The sequence below is a fragment of the Plectropomus leopardus genome, chromosome 14 (assembly GCF_026936395.1).
Source record: "Plectropomus leopardus strain MGB_pleo_1.0 chromosome 14, ASM2693639v1, whole genome shotgun sequence".
In the NCBI taxonomy this organism is placed as follows: Eukaryota; Metazoa; Chordata; class Actinopteri; order Perciformes; family Serranidae; genus Plectropomus; species Plectropomus leopardus.
The window spans coordinates 35,292,368-35,308,661 of record NC_142189.1 but is presented as its reverse complement, the minus strand read 5'-3'; the positions used below and the strand labels follow the sequence as shown (position 1 = coordinate 35,308,661).

At 37.1% G+C, this 16,294-nt stretch overlaps 1 protein-coding gene across 1 annotated transcript; it reads right to left on the bottom strand.

Annotated features, from left to right (window-relative positions):
• Positions 1–1,527: 1,527 nt before the first annotated feature.
• slirp (SRA stem-loop interacting RNA binding protein) lies at positions 1,528–13,874 on the bottom strand. Its single transcript, XM_042501247.2, has 4 exons — positions 13,719–13,874; positions 8,978–9,036; positions 7,747–7,854; positions 1,528–2,088 (listed from the first exon to the last, which is right to left on the bottom strand). Exons 1-4 carry the CDS (start codon positions 13,783–13,785, stop codon positions 2,020–2,022), a joined length of 303 nt encoding a protein of 100 aa, XP_042357181.1. The 5' UTR covers positions 13,786–13,874; the 3' UTR covers positions 1,528–2,019.
• Between the last annotated feature and the right edge of the window lie 2,420 nt (positions 13,875–16,294).

Below are 16,294 nucleotides of genomic sequence, written 5' to 3'. Positions count from 1 at the left end.
GAGTCTCTTTGTCCTTTGTTGTCAGATTTTCTCCAAATCTGAGGGGTCTAGATGTAAGAAAGTCTGAATTCTTTGCACTCCTCCATACTAACTCTTTAGTTGATCTGGATGTGAAGCGTGTCATAACTGTTCGTGCCTTGTCGCTGGTCCTATTTCCAACCCTTTGGCTGATATTGATGTTGAAGTGGAGAGGGTGTCTAGCCTCTGGAGCGATTGCCTGACAGATGTTTGTTGCACGCTCTTTGACGTCTTCTCTGTCTTGTTCTGGTAGTCTGTAGAGCCTCAGGTTCCATCGTCTTTTGAAACGCTCACCATCGTTCACCTTGTCCTCCAGCTCAGAGAAGCTCCTCTCGTGGTCAGTTGTCACCTTCTTCACAGTGGTTACATCTGTTTTCATATCTTGGATTTCTTTTAAGAGAAGGACACACTGTGGAAAGTGCCATGAGGTTAAGATAATCAAGTAATATAAAATGTAACCTCAGATTTGTACTTAACTATAGTACTTGATTAAATGTACTTAGTTACATTCTAGCTCTAGTCAGCAGAGGGATGTACAGTAACTGAAGTTACAGTAATTGGGATCAATAGACCAAGTAAATAATCCAGTCATTATAATTCCTCTTAAAACCCTATCTAAATTATTCAATAATATTAACATCCTTTTCAAACGTTCCTCAAATATAAAACTTATTTGTCCTTGTGTTGGGCATCAGTTTGTGGATTGTGAAAGCGAGATATTTTTTCTCTTAACTTGGTATGAGTGCTCTGGACCACTTGTAAAATTTTCTTTTTTAAATTTAAACTTTATTTAAATACTTACAGCAATCAGACAAATTGCTCTACACCTTGCTAAAATTATTCAATCAATCTGTCGTATTGAAAATGAAACTATGATTGTTTTACACAATTTATTAGAATTTTATTATAGTGATCTTGGCTTGCACTATCATTAGCACCTTAATAGCAGAGCATAATCATTGTATGAGAGCTGTCACTGGCTTTATTCTCAGACTGCTAACTTACACAGTCTACATGTGCAGATGATCAATGTGAGATGATTTTACACACAAAAATTATAGGAAAATTCTTTGTGATATATATTTACAGTACTGGATAATATTGAAACATTAATGATGGTTTTTTTTTGCAATTACTTAATGGTATTTAATTTCAACAGTGTGCTCTACAGCTGACCATAAGTGCCTGCAGCATGGGGGGGACATCTATATGGGTATATTGATTTTATTTCTACAATCATTCATCAACCCATCATTTGCACTGCCAATTACACCTGTCTCCAAAATGTTTGTACGCATAGGTCAGTATCCCTGCAGATGTGCACATTCTTCCATCAAGTTAGCGTTTATAGATCACAACTTTTGCGTGGGCAGTGGTGTATACTTCTTTTAGGCCTCACTGTGTGTGTTCATACTGTTTATGAGACCCTTGAATATTTCCTCCACCACAGCAGTTTATTGCCCCATGATGCCCAAGACGTTTAACCTTTAATGCAAGCTATAGTCCATGAAAGAAGTACTAAGATCCTTTACTCAAACAGAAGAAGTAAAACAATTACACAAAATACTACATTTCAAGCTCAAATGTTTATCTGACCACATAGGACAATGCCTTTAAACACTGTTTTTATTGCCATAGCACATTATGTTCCATAAACTTTTAAATTAGCAAATTAGTTAGCCTGAATAGTGTGGTGTGTGACAGGAAAGCTGCAGAAGTACAACACTATCACTGACAATAAATAAAGCCATTACAACTGGACAACACATTAAGATAATGGCAATAATGGTCACGCCTAAAGACACTGAAGGTGGAATACACTAAGGTCAGACTTTCAAATAGATATTGTCGAAATTTTCTTCATGAACCTAACAGAATGGCAAAAATTTAAAATGTCAAGCAGGTAAGACAGCAAGAGCAGAGTCTTGATGAAACTGGGCTAGAGAAAAAAAATGCTGCACATCTTTATCATTCTGATCCTCAAAGCAATATCCCAGAGGTTCAGTCATATTCACTGTCTTTGTTTGACTTCTGCCCAGCAAATGGACGTCTGTTCCTCTGAACCTGGAGCTGAAAACAAAAAGAGGGTACCAATAAGAGTGTAACACATACAGTAATCAATATACAATCAATATTTTCAGGTTCTGCCAAATGTCACATTAAAAATGTATCATGTTTATTATGATTTCTAAAAGCATACTTATTATCCTACAAAAACTTCAATCTGCTGTTATGTTAACATTGGCTGAATTTCAGTGATTGTCACTGTAACAAACCCAACAATTTTATCCACTGAAATTAAATCAAACTAAGAAAATCAATCAGTGGATAAATACATGTTCATAAGCAGTGTCAATGACGACCTGATGTTTTATTATTATGGACTGTGTACTAGGGATGTACCGATGGATTGCAAGGCAGTTAAGAAGATAGCAGGGGACATTGTAAATGTCCAAAAATGTATTCATTGCATAGTTTGTGTTTTGCATTTATACCCTACCTCAGAAATACAAGAGGATTATTTAATTTGATATAGAAAAGAAGAGAAAACGCAGTGTTGTAGAATTTTTGTTTGAAATAATTAATAGAATATTTTTCAGTCATCATTTATCTGTAATCTCATTTTGTATTTTAATAAATTTTGAGAAAATTGTATCAAGTATACTGAATTGTATCAAATCACGACTTGAGTGAATTGTTACATCCCTAGTGTAGACTGGTAGCTGCAGAGGTGCCCTTGAGCAAGGCACCAAACTTGCACAAAAAAAGCCCACAATGTGGCAGCCATATCACTCTGGCATCTCTCCAGAGCAAATGTCAACAAAGTGAAAAAACAGAATTTCCCTAAGATGGCTTTAAAAAGTACTTCTTCTTCTTAACTGTTTTTAATACAATGGAAAAATTCATGTCATTGTTTTCTAGTGAGCAAAAACTGATGTAAACATAAAACCAGACATGCACAATATATTTCGGGGTGATAAAATAATCAGCCAATAATGGGATTTTTTTCTGATAATAAAAATTATAGACGATAAATAGCACTGATGATATGAAGCTAAAGCCAGACAGCTTTTATTGACATAACTGGTGCAGCATCTACACATGGGTAACATTAAACCTTTAAAGTTGGTTGAAGCCAGCCATAAACACAGAAGAACTGCAATACCACTGAACATGTGTGGACTTCTTTCACAGTTTCGCAAAGACGACATGACTGTGCCATCCGATCAGCGTCCGTCAGACTCCCAACCAACCATGGCAAGCCAAAGTGGACATATTTTGCCATGTTAGAACGGCGTTTTTTTACAACGCATACAACGTAAACAGAGAGGAATTGCACAAACAGCGGCACATCAACAAGAACGGCACAAAAAGTGCTGTTGTCTTAAAATGCGAATGATCTCTGCCCTCTGGTTTTCACATCCACTGAATTTGAACTGTAATTACCCAATCACTAAAAACCATAAACAGAACACACTAATCAAGCACTGACCTCCTTTGCCATTTGGTGTTTTGTTGGACCCAGTACAGAGCCTTTTGAACCTCACCCCACCCAGAACACCAGCTACAAGAGGGCCCATATGCACTTGGGTGTTGCTTTATGATTACTTTATATATGTTCAAATATGTGATGTAATGCTATAGTATCGCTGTTATACCAATAAAGCAATAGAAGCTTTGTTTGCTGGTATGCCTGCTATTACTGAAACATTCCCAGGGGTGGCAGCAGGGGACCATTTAATGACATTCTAGTGTACGGTACTCATTGCAGTAGATGTTTTACAGCAAGGCTTTTAATATATAATATTCAAAACAATAGGCACATTAATTCTAGGCTGAATGATGTCATGAAAAATTCAGATCTTCCTCTGGTTAATTCCTCTGCTGCAACTTACTAGATACACATTGTATATGTGTATATATATGTGTGTGTGTGTGTGTGTGTGTGTGTGTGTATACATGTAAAGTAATGCAATGTTTATAACATAAACTATACTGTGGGCCTGTTTGCTAAACAAGTCTTCGGTCTAGTGTAATCTGTTTCACTCCCAATAATAATGCTATACAGAAAAATAAACCCAATTATTGAAATAATCCCAAACTTAATACAAACTATTGATGCTAAACATTCCACAGGTAAAGGTTAATCAGTAATAAATTACCCTCAGGTAACACTTTCTATGAAGACTGCATCTATAATTCACTATGAAGGCATTCATAGTGAATTACAATGCATTCATAATGCTTTATGAATACACTCATACGCACACATAATAGTAACTGATACACTATATCAACAGGTATACACCATAATAGATGTGACTTATAATGATTTATAAGTGGCAAGGGTTTTATGGAGGCTCTTGACTTGACTACAGCCCATGCTGTATTATAAGTTATCATTATATGTGTTAAGTAAAGTGAAATACATATTGATGCATTTGTAATAATTTATCATTCATCATAATGTTTTATTGTTGGTGTTAAAGTGTAATCATTTTCATGCATTTAAAACAATATATGCTGCATCATAAGTGATCAATGCCTACTATACACTAGAATACTTTGAAAATACATTTAAAAGACTGAAGTTTGACAGTGTGTCAGAGTTTTTCACCACAGAATCAGATTTTGAAAAGATGTGGGATCTTGCAGTGTCAATATTTGCAAGATTGTTAGCTTCAAAAAGGAATAAATGTGATTCGAATCTGTTGCAGCCCTAGAGCCCCATTGAGTACTGTATGCCATATGTTGTAGCTAGCTAGCTAACCACTGTCCCCATCCCAAACAGGCTATTCACAAGCTACGTTAATCACTGGAATGTTTGCTATAAACCTACAAGCTAACTGTATGATTAAGCTAAGGATTGCTTGGTTCAAAAATACATGATTATGTGATAAATGAATTTTAAAGCTAGCAATCTTCAATTGAACCATACGGTTACCTTGCAGGCTAATAGCAAACAGTACGCTAGCTCATGTTAGCTTGCCGGTAGACCCTTATACAGTTATGCTCATAAGTTTACATACCCTGGAGGTTTTGGCCTGACAACATACACACAAGTTGACACACACAGGTTTGAATGGCTACTAAAGGTAACCATCCTCACCAGTGAGTTTCTGGGCTCCTGACAGACCCCTGCATGTTTCATCCAATGCTGCACTGACGTTGTTGGATTCCGAGCCATGGGGAAAGCAAAAGAATTATCAAAAGATCTGTTGGAGAAGGTAGTTGAACTTTATAAACCAGGAAAGGTATAGAAAAAGATATCCAAGGCATTGAGAATTCCAATCAGCAGATTTCAAACTCTAATTAAGAAGTGGAAAATGAGAGATTCTGTTGAAACCAAGCCACGGTCAGGTAGACCAACAAAAATTTCAGCCCCAACTGCAAGGAAAATTGTTTGGGATGCAAAGAAAAACCCAGAAATAACTTTAGCTGACATTAGCAGAACTCTCTGAAAAAAAGTGGTGTGGCTGTTTCAAGATGAACAATAAGGAGGCACCTGAAGAAAAGTGGGCTGCATGGTTGAGTCGCCAGAAGAAAGCCATTACTACAACAATGCCACAAAGAAGCCCGCTTACAATACACCAAACAGCACAAAGACAAGCTGCAAAACTTCTGGAACAAAGTGAAGTGAGTGATGAGACTAAAATGGAACTTTGTGGCCACAACCATAAACGTTACATTTGGAGAGAAGTCAACAAGGCCTATGATAAAAAACACAAGGCCAAGTTGACCTGTCATTGGCTACAGCAGAAAAAAGTTACGGTTCTAGAGTGGCCATCTCAGTCTCCTGACCTCAATATCATTGAGTCACTTTGGGGAGATCTCAAACGTGCAGTTCATGCAAGACAGCCCAAGAATTTACAGGAAGTGGAGGCTTTTTGAAAACAAAGTGCCTCATCCACAACTACCATAAAAGGCTTCAAGCTGTCATTGATGTTAAAGGGGGCAATATACGGTATTAAGAACTAGGGTATGTAAACTTTTGATTGGGGTAGTTGGGTTTGGGTAGTTTCTGTTGTCATTATGATTTAAAAAGAGCAAACACAATAGTTTGATAATAAGTGGCAACCACTAACCATGAGTGAAAAAAAGGTTTTTGTATTATCATTCATAATCTCTGAAAAATGGCCAAAAAAATCACAAATTCTGCCAGGGTATGTAAACTTACACTACAGCTTACTTATTTACAGCTGCCAACTGCCCACTACCATTCCTAGTTAGAAGGTTGACAGTAGATTTATTTGTCATTTTATCTTAAATGTAGCTTAAGAAAAAAATGAAATTAAAATAAGTCACTAAGTCCTGCTACATCTTTTGGCTTCACAGAAGAGTTGAGGAGTCTTACAGCCTGGGGAAATGTCAATGTCAGAGAATGGGTAAATGGTAGGCTGGGGCACCAGGCCTCGAAATCACTAAATCAGACCCTGTTGACAATGGAAGCAACAGTAAGCAGCTGGATGAGAGGTTTGTCACTGCGCTGCTCTCAGTCTGTTCTGATGAACTTATTTATTAGCTGTGTGATCAGCCAGGTGTGTTTTTTATTTTTGTTAGGCCTTCTTTTTTGTCAGTTGTTGAAAATGGTAAAATTATTCTCTTGGGTTCAGTTACTTTGGTTTGAACAGGAATGCGCGGCCCAAGCTGCACTTTAATATCCAAATGTGCACACACCTGGTGTACAGTCTGTATTCAGGCACATTAGGTAAAAACAAAAAAATCGCCCAACTATTTTTGTGCATTTTCAGTAAGGTCACAGGTAAACCTGCTAATAGGCGATAGACTGCTTTCCAGTTGCCAGGAGTGCACAGGTGTGTTCACTGCACTGCAACAGATGAGTATGCCTTTCTGCCTCTGTGTGTGTCTGTGTGTGTCTGTCTGTGTGTGTGTGTGTGTGTGTGTGTGTGTGTGTGTGTGTGTGTGTGTGTGTGTGTGTGTGTGCGTGCGTGCGTGCGTGTGTGTGCGCGCATGCATTATTCTGGTATGTCCATTTGACATCATGGAGAGACCAGGGAACAGGTAAACAGCAGAAGCATGGACAAAGGTCTGTGCAAACTTTATGACGGTTACGTATCTTTATCTCTTACTGATTCATTCTCTCTTATGAACTTGATTCAGACTAATTTTGATCGATGATATGGCGCTGCTTAGTAGACAAACAGTAATTAGAAGTGACATGTCATTGCATCTTGCGAGTTAAGGAGCTAATATAAGCCTGTAAGCCCGGGTGTTGTGTTTCCATCAATGCCGATTGTAGCCAAAGGCAATAAATGCCTGTGACAACTGTAGAGTCATTTGAGCCAGGTGTGATTGCCTTTTGGACACTTTTCCATTGCATTAAAAAGCCAGACATTGGCAGGTGTTAGCGTGTTTTTTTTTGTAATAGGAATGAGGGTTAATATGCTTGCTGATTTAAGACTTCAGTCTTTTTAGCAGACTTCAATTTAAAGCTCTGGAAAAAAAATTGGTTCTGACCAGGTTTAGGTCCGCAACATCTGATGCTAAAAAAAAAATCTAGAAAGGTTTTAAGAGAGCCACTTTTGTAACACTGAAAACTGACTGGCTCAACATACCTTGCCATTTCCACTAATCTCACTTAGCAGTACAGCCCTTTGGTCAGGCCCATTTTTTTATTGTATTATGTTTAATGAAACTACAGCAATCTGACCTTATATGGCATTGTGTTAAGCAAAAGTCCAATATCCACAAGACCCCACGATTTACCTTTGCTCCCTCCAGCATGTGTGGGTCTTTTTGAAGTGCATTGTTCAGTCCCTCCTCTGTGCTGAATCCAACCCAGCAGAAGCCTCTGTGAAAGCCTGTTTCTTTGTCCTGGTGCAACACACAGTCAAATAGTCAAGCACAAAAATACAAGCAAGTCAAGCAGGTTGGGCAAGAATAAAACCAAACTTGTTGATCACTGACATGGATCGCTCAGTAAGTTTTAAGTCTATATATGTTGACTGGCTGCCTGGATTTAAAAAAGACTCAAAAATGTAAAACACCTGATATGAATAGGAATGAATAGGAAAAGCGTCACCAGTAACCAAAAGTATTCTTCATTAATAGTATTATTAGTGGCTGTTGGTTGTAGAAGGTCATTTTAAAGACATTTAGATTAGATTACTCTTTATTGTCATTGTGCACACTAAATAACGGTAAACAAAAAGCCACATTACAACAAACAGTAGCAACATGCATATTTAACATCATAACTTGGACGGTAACTCTTGATACATTTGGACATTTGTCATTTTTGTGCTGCGCAAGTATTACAGTCTGAGATGGGTTTGTGAATGTATATTATAATGGAATACATGAGCATGTTTGTACTACTAGTACAGACTATAAATGTACTTACCACCACTGTTTTATTTCACCTTGTCAAATTCAGTTAGGGATAAAAGCCTAAATGCTGTGGAGATGCCTTTTTTTTGTCCATGTCCCATAGCCATCATTCTGCCACCAAAAGCCAGACCTGCAGGAGGATCTTCTACTTCTGGTCTGGTAATAACATTACTTACCACACACTGCAAAGAGCTAGCTTAGCTTAGCGTGCCTCTCAGTATGTCTCACTGAAGCAGAAAGTTTTGGTTTGGGGATGGGAGGGGTAGACAGCATGTTGCCTGTTGCACTATGTGTGCTGCCTTCAGGCTGCCTTACTGAGAGCAGTGGCACTGACAACAGTATAATAAACATAATAGGATGGTTCAGTGCATTGTTCGATTTGTAATGAGTACCGAACCAAAAGCCCTAAACCGAGTAATTGAATACAAATACAAATTGTTACACCCCTAATAGATACATACAAGTGAATTAATGTAGAGCATAAGGGAGTATAGTAAGAGAGAGAGTAACTGTGATATGAACAAAAAAAATATATGAACATAACCAATAAATGGTATATGAATAGTAGGGTGTTTCAGTAGGTCAGTCAAATGCTGTGACAACTTACAAATGGAAGAAGACACTTCTTTACTGGCCCAAACTGTCCAAAGTACTCCCTCATCTCCTCTGAAAAACAAACAGGAACATTTCATGTTAAGCACAAAAAGCACAAACGTTGAGTTTCTCTCCAACTTGCAGGACTGCTGGGTTAGACTGTATTAGCTTTCAGCGTAATTACCTACTAAACTGGCAGCTAAGTGTATGTTGCTATGTATGTTTGTGTAAGGATGCATATAGATTTGAAAAGTTGAGCAGAGTTGGGCATTAGGGACTTAAGCCCCAAGGAATTTTTATTTACCCCCAGTTAATTGTGAATGAAGAATAAAAATAAATACAGCACAGGATTAAAATTGAAAATTTAAATGTTGTTTCTAGGGCAGCAACAGTAACATTTAAGACAACAATGCTGCTATATAAACTCAGTATCTCATTGGAAACACATCTAAAATGCTCAAATAAATCATATTCCTGACATCACAATACTGAGTGAAATTTTAGACACAATCAAGAACATATACATCAGATATTCTCCTGACCTCTGTGGAGACAAGGCCAATGGAAAATGCATATTATAAGACTGATCTCTGATTTTATGAATCAATATTGGATCACACAACTAAAAGTCTATTTGAATGTGATTAAATGATTATTTCAATCAAGCCCTAGTTTTAAGTTTGTATCCTCAATAAAGGGAGACAAACCGAGAGCAGTCCGGCGGCTGCAGAGATGTTGTAAGACAGAGCCCATTAGCCTGTGGCCCAGTCTCAGATACTTAGCAAAAAACCACAAAGCTCCACGCTAATTAAAATGCTAATGTATTCAAATCGGGTCGTGTTTACCATCTTAATGAGAGGTAACCATATGAAGGCTGCTCTGGTGTGATATTCACAACATCAAAGGAGTGAAACTTTGGAGATTTCAAAGTTCACAATTTCATGTTCTCAGGTTCCACCTGAACACCGCAATATGAAGCTAATATCCTGCCAAAACTTAGCATGTTTTACAATGCCCTACGATTTATAAAACAAACACAGTGTAGTTTGCAAATGAAACTTGTGATTGATGCATTTCATTTTGCAGTACAAAACGTACCCAAAGAACAAATACACAACATATTTCTGCAACATCATGCTTCAAAAAATAGATTTTACAAAGACAAAAATTATCATGTGACTTTTGGCACAATTTTTCCATGTGAATGATTCTGGGATTTTCTCACAAATTACTTTGTACTGATGCTAATCTCAGTGGCTAGCTGCCAACAGTGGTTCTTTAATAAAGTAATTCGCCTCAAATTCAGCAAATACAGCTTTGTCTTCAACAGATATTTAAGTAAAGTTAATTTATCATGTTCTAACCAACAGTACAGTTTATCTACAGATAGAATAGGTTATCACCATAGACTATATCCAGTCTGTGTATATAGACTCTGTACTGTAAATGTTGATGCCAGTTTGTCCCGTAACGACAAATAAATTATGTCTGACTAAATTCTCTGCCTATTTTAGAAAACATCCAGTTGTAAAATAAACTCACAGCAGACCTTAAATTATGATTTTAGTCATGTAGGCTGAGAATGTAGGCTAACATTATTAGGCTAACGATTTACCAGACATCTCTCACATCATATGAATATCTAAAGTTCTTTTTTAAACTGTGTTATATTACTGATATCACTGAACTCTGCTGCAAAATTTGGCATTATGTTTCATTCAATGAAACTAAGACTTAATAATTCACAGATACTAAAAATATGTAAACTCACATTAAGGCAAACAAATGGAGCATAAGCTGTGAAAACATTACATTCGTTCATTATACATGGAGCTAGAATCAATACAGAATTATTTAAAATGTTCACCAAATAGGTTAGCATTTGTTTAAGGTTACTGTTGCTGTAGCTAAACATTTTGCTTAGTCTGGTTGTTGGTAACGTGAAAAAAGGGTACCCACACGGTTCTCAAAGTTGAGCGAATGATGCCATCAGCAGCAAGATGCCCAAACAACGAGATGGAATCTTCATACTAGCTGCTGATTTTGAACTACTCATCCTTCAACTCCAAAGATCCAGAATCAAGGACAAAAGTAATTTCGTTTTTTAAACTTTGTTTTAAGAATGACTAATAAAGCTACGTTCTACCTTCCTTCTTTAAGACTTTAAGACCTTTTTAATACCATCTAGAATTAAATTTAATGCCATCTTCAAGGCCACATTAGAAAAAGTGTAAAGGATATGTTGTGAAATTGATATCACTTTTTTTGCCCTAGAAATACTTATCTTCCAAATCACTGAATTCTAAAAAAAAAAAATGTTATTAATTTTCATATTCATGTGTGATTTATGAAGCTACGTGAGGCATGTGTCTGTACTCTAATACCATTAAAAAGATATTAATTTGTTGAATTAGGAGTCCCAACACTTCACATGAGCACAAACGCTTCTATTTGAGCTAAAGCTGCCTCAATTAAATCTAAAAGACATAGCATAAAGCAGATTAGGATCAGAAAGAGCAGCAATTCACTCTTGCTGTTAAATGAGTGTGTTTTAGTAGGTGTCAGTAGATACAAGATATTATTTTTTGTAGCTCTGCTCTAGAATATATGTGCTTTAATTTACAGTCTATGTACCAAACATAAAAATGTCATATCTGGAGAAATAATTGAGTTACTGAATACATTTAATAGTTCAACATTTCAAGAGATAAATTGTCTTTCTTTCTGAGCAGAGCTTTTATGTTTTCCTTTCACTTACTGAGACTATGAACAAAATGGGTCTTGTTGTCTTGCGCAATACATAGGATTTTTATGGCAAGAAAATAGCTGCTACAGCTGCTTAATGTTTCACAACACACGGTGCATCTGCTGGACAGTAAAACATCATTGAGATGAATGAATGAGCTCTTGATCAGTGGCACAATCATATTATTGAAATTGTTGAATTGTTGCATTACATGGGGAAATGTTTGGCGCATTCCCTGGACAGTAGAGCACCATCAGTAATATCTGCAGTAATATCCTACATATACATGAATACAGGTACAAAGTAGGAATCTTCAAATACAAGGTTTTTGTCTTCAGTTGTTGGGAAATCCATGCTGAGCTGCCAATGACTGCCACCTCAACCCACAGAGCAGAGAGCCGGGGATGACAGCTGGCAGACAGGTGTCACAACGGTGCAGAGCACCAGAGTAAACACTGACTATCATGGACAGTATGATGATAACATCCAAAGCACAACAGGACATGTACTTAGCAACATAACTGTGAAAAAGGAGAATTTTCAAATAAAATTGAAGTCTTTGTTAACAAATGTAACACTTTTTAAGGCCTGAGAATAAACTCTGAGAATAATAAATTCAAGTCTTTTTAAGACCCCAAAGGTATCCTGACAAAATCATAAATCATTGTTCAGAAGCAGAAAGATTTTTACCATTAGCTGGCATGGGCACCATTATGTTAGCATAGCAAGGCAAGCCAATGCTCTTGGTTAAAAGGTTAACAGCTGATGCTTTGAGACGGCAGTCAGAGACAGTGGAGGTATGACATTGTTAAACCATCTGAAGTGTACAGACTGTGTGTTACATGTTTTATTTTACAGTAGCTCTGGGAAAGATGACTGGCACACCCTTCAGTACCGTGATTGTTGGAAAACACCAACTTCCAACTCAGCACCAGAAGTCACGCACATTATTCACGCAAGGCATCATGGGGGCCTAGAAATAACTGGGTAATGTTTCCATTTCTTAACCTATTGCAATAAGTTGTTATTATTATATCCATAGGTTTGATCTACATGCAGCAAAAAAATGTTTGTCTCTGCTTAGTTAGAAGTTCACATTTTGGGCTATAATTACTGCTGAACACTCATCAGAGTGTGTGTTCGGCTGACATGGACTGAATTACTGATGTGAAAAATAATTCATAATGAGGAATTAGAACATCTGACATCTGTCAAGCATAGGTTCATCCACACTTGATAGACATGAGATTTTCCAATTCTTCATGATAATTAATTATTTTTCACCCCATCAGTCAACGTCAGCCACACACACCTCTACCGAGCATCGAGCAGTGATTATAGCCTATACTGAACTTTTTTTTTTCTACTGCATGTAAATCAAAAACCAACCAAACCAACCTTTGGTTTATACCAAAGGATATAAAACAACTCATTGCCATCAGTTGAGAGAATAGAAACAGTGCTTTTTAACCAGAAAAACAGCAGCCTTTAAATTGACTCTCAGCGCCACCCGCTGTTACGGAGGTAGAATTACTCGGCATATTTTTGAGAAAAACCCAGAATCATCCACGTGGAAAAGTTTTGCCAAAGTCAAGGTATTTTTTTGACTTCTATTGAATCTATTTTTGTACTTGTAGGACACGTTTTGTTTATTTCGGAAGCATGATGTATTAGACATGTGTTGTGTATTTGTTCATTGGGCACGTTTTATATTACAAAACAAAATGCACTCGTTTGTTAATCATGAGTTTCATTTGTTAAGTACATTATGTATGTTAGTTCATCGCAGGGTATTTGTTAAACATGCTTCGTTTGTTTGTAGAATCCTGGTTGTCCCCAAACCCGAGACATACCCTTGCTCCTCACATGCAGTGCTATTAAGGTTACCTAACATAAGTGGCATTGCTACAAACCACCGAGAACGACGTGAAATATAAAGTGAGAGGCCATAGTCTTGTATCTCGCTGCCACTAAATATCAAAGGTGATGTATCATTTAATACACTTACTGCCAGCTATAGTCCATGGTATTTTGGAGACAAAGACCTCGAAAAGTTTCCTGGACGGGACAGACATGCTTCGCCTTGAAACGTCTCTTTTTTTTCCCACTTCCTTCCTCCTCTTCTTCTTCTTCTTTCTTCCGTCTTCTTCTTTGGGGTACGGCAGCTGCCATCCTTTAAGTTGCATTACTGCCTCCTGCTGGATTTACTTTGACACTGTCACTCTATTCTAAGGAAAACACACATTTCAGGCGATGATTCATTTCGAAATATAAAAATAGACCAGTAAAATATGATGTAATGGGGCTCCTATGCATTCTATATTGCTTCCAAATAGTTGTATCTCCTGCAAATAAACTTTTCTTATTTTAATGTTATTCATGCTGTGCCAGCACACATGAGGACATAGTTGATCTTTCCAGCCTATTTTGTGTCTTTTGTTTGGGGAATAAGCTCTTTAAAATGTGTAGGTGGTAGGTCACAGATTTAAAAAATCATCATATAATCACCTTTCACTTTCATGAAAACAGAACAAACAAACAAAAAAAACCTTAATAGTTCATATGTTTTTTTCTTCTTCCTTTTCAGTTTGACTTTGACTATGCCCATGTCAAATTTAATCTGATTTTAACAGTGGTGGAAGAAGTACCTGAGAGCCACACTTGAGTGAAAGTACAGCTGTTTTACCAGATAATGACTCTGCTACAAGTTCAAGCCACCTGGTTAGGTGGATAGGATATGGGGATAAACATTTTTATGTACTCAATTTATATCCAGTTCTTTTATTATTTTTTTTGTTCAACCTTGCCCAGGGACAACGGGTGAAAAATAACAATTTTGCTAAAACCTGGTACAGTGCATCTCTTCTTGATTAATATAAGATTAATGTTTTATTATGCACTGTTCCTGTCTAAATAACATTGCATAACATTCCATTACCTATTAGCATATTAGTCTACTCGAGTTAAAATCTTTAAGTATCTGATATTTACTGTACTTGAGAATCAAATGAAATTTATCAAATTAAAATTAAGTAAGTATTGAAAGTAAAAGTACAGGTAAAGGCTGGAAATAAAGCAGGCAGCAAGAATTCTGAGGATTATGAAGTTTATTTCTTCTTAACATGTAGGCCTACACCACCTTAAACATGGAGCGTGTGTTACACTTGAAGAAAAATGAGGTCTTCTTCATAACTTTAAGGACACACTGCAGTGGAGCAGTCACTGTTCAGTTAGCTGTCTTACATCATCATCTCCTTGAATCATTACTCGCCTTCCCTGCAGCGGGACGCCACCTTCTGTTCCTATCATGAACTCACTCTAAACATTGAGTAGAATGAAGTTGCAAGCATGAAACATCTAATCTGACATGCAGCCTGAACTTGCCTGGCAATTCAAACATAACTGCTACTTTGAGAGCACCTGTCTGAACTTGTCCTTATGTGTTTTAACTGTGTTGTAACTGGGAGGCTAGGACCACTGATTTGCGAAACCAGCTGATTTTATTTTATGGTAATGAAAATGCTTAGAAACAGAATAGATGCTGGAGTAAAATGTGATGGCTTTTGTATTTACTTTGGTTAAGATAATATCACATCACATTATATCTCCTATGTTACTGTTATATTTTACACATATCTATGGGGCGCTGATTGTAAAGTTGTGCACTCTAAAAGAAACAGCAACATTTCTCCACATTAAGCTCATAAACATGATTAAAAGAGGCAGGTTTTTTTTCAAAGTCACTTTTTAAGCACATTTAGAGCAACATTTGGAGCCTATCCCAGCTGTCATTTGGTGAGAGGCCAACTCACATTCACACCTAGGGGCACTTAAGAGTCAACCAACTAACCTGACATGCATGTCTTTGGACTGTGGGAGGAAGCCGGAAAACCCGGAGAGAACCTACGCAGACACTGGGAGAACATGCAAACTCCACACAGAAGCCCCTTCCCCTGCCCAAAGTCTCCAATCCGAGTTTGAACCGGGGATCCTCTTGCTGTGAGGCATCAGTGCTAACCACAGCATCATATGTTAAATCTAAATATTAAATATTAAATTTAAATGTTATATGTTAAATCTACATGTTAAATATTAAATATTCAATCTAAATGTAATATCTAAATTATGGTTGTTAGCTACATCTAAATCTTGAATCTAAATGTTAGGCCTATATGTTATATCTAACTGTTAGGCTATAGGCTATGTTAAATCTAAATGTTAAATGTTAAATCCAAATCTTAAATGTTAAATCTAAATGTTAAATCTTAATGTCATGATTCTAAATATTTAGCTAATATGCAAATTCACACTTCTGCTTGGCGGAAGATGTACCAAAATAAGAGCTCGATGCAGGCTATTGATGTTCCGTGAACATGGTGACCAACCAACATATTTTTGATTTGAAAAGAGAAATTTTAAATTGGGAAACAAGTTTATACACTGCGATTCAACTGTGCTTCACTTCTGGCTTATGTGAGAAACTTTTGCCGTTAGGAGAGTGGCCCGCACCTGCGGAGAGGAAACAGACTCGCTGCAGCGAGGGCTGTAGTGCTGGGATTAACCTGGGGGAATAAGGTCTGTCCT

Excerpts from the sequence above, each read along its gene's own strand:
- slirp (XM_042501247.2), bottom strand. The coding sequence starts at position 13,785 with ATGTCTGTCCCGTCCAGGAAACTTTTCGAGGTCTTTGTCTCCAAAATA. Across the intron at positions 9,037-13,718 it reads ACCATGGACTATAGCTGGCA|AGGAGATGAGGGAGTACTTT; the intron begins GTAAGTGTATTA and ends TTTGTTTTTCAG. Across the intron at positions 2,089-7,746 it reads ACATGCTGGAGGGAGCAAAG|CTCCAGGTTCAGAGGAACAG; the intron begins GTAAATCGTGGG and ends TTTTGTTTTCAG.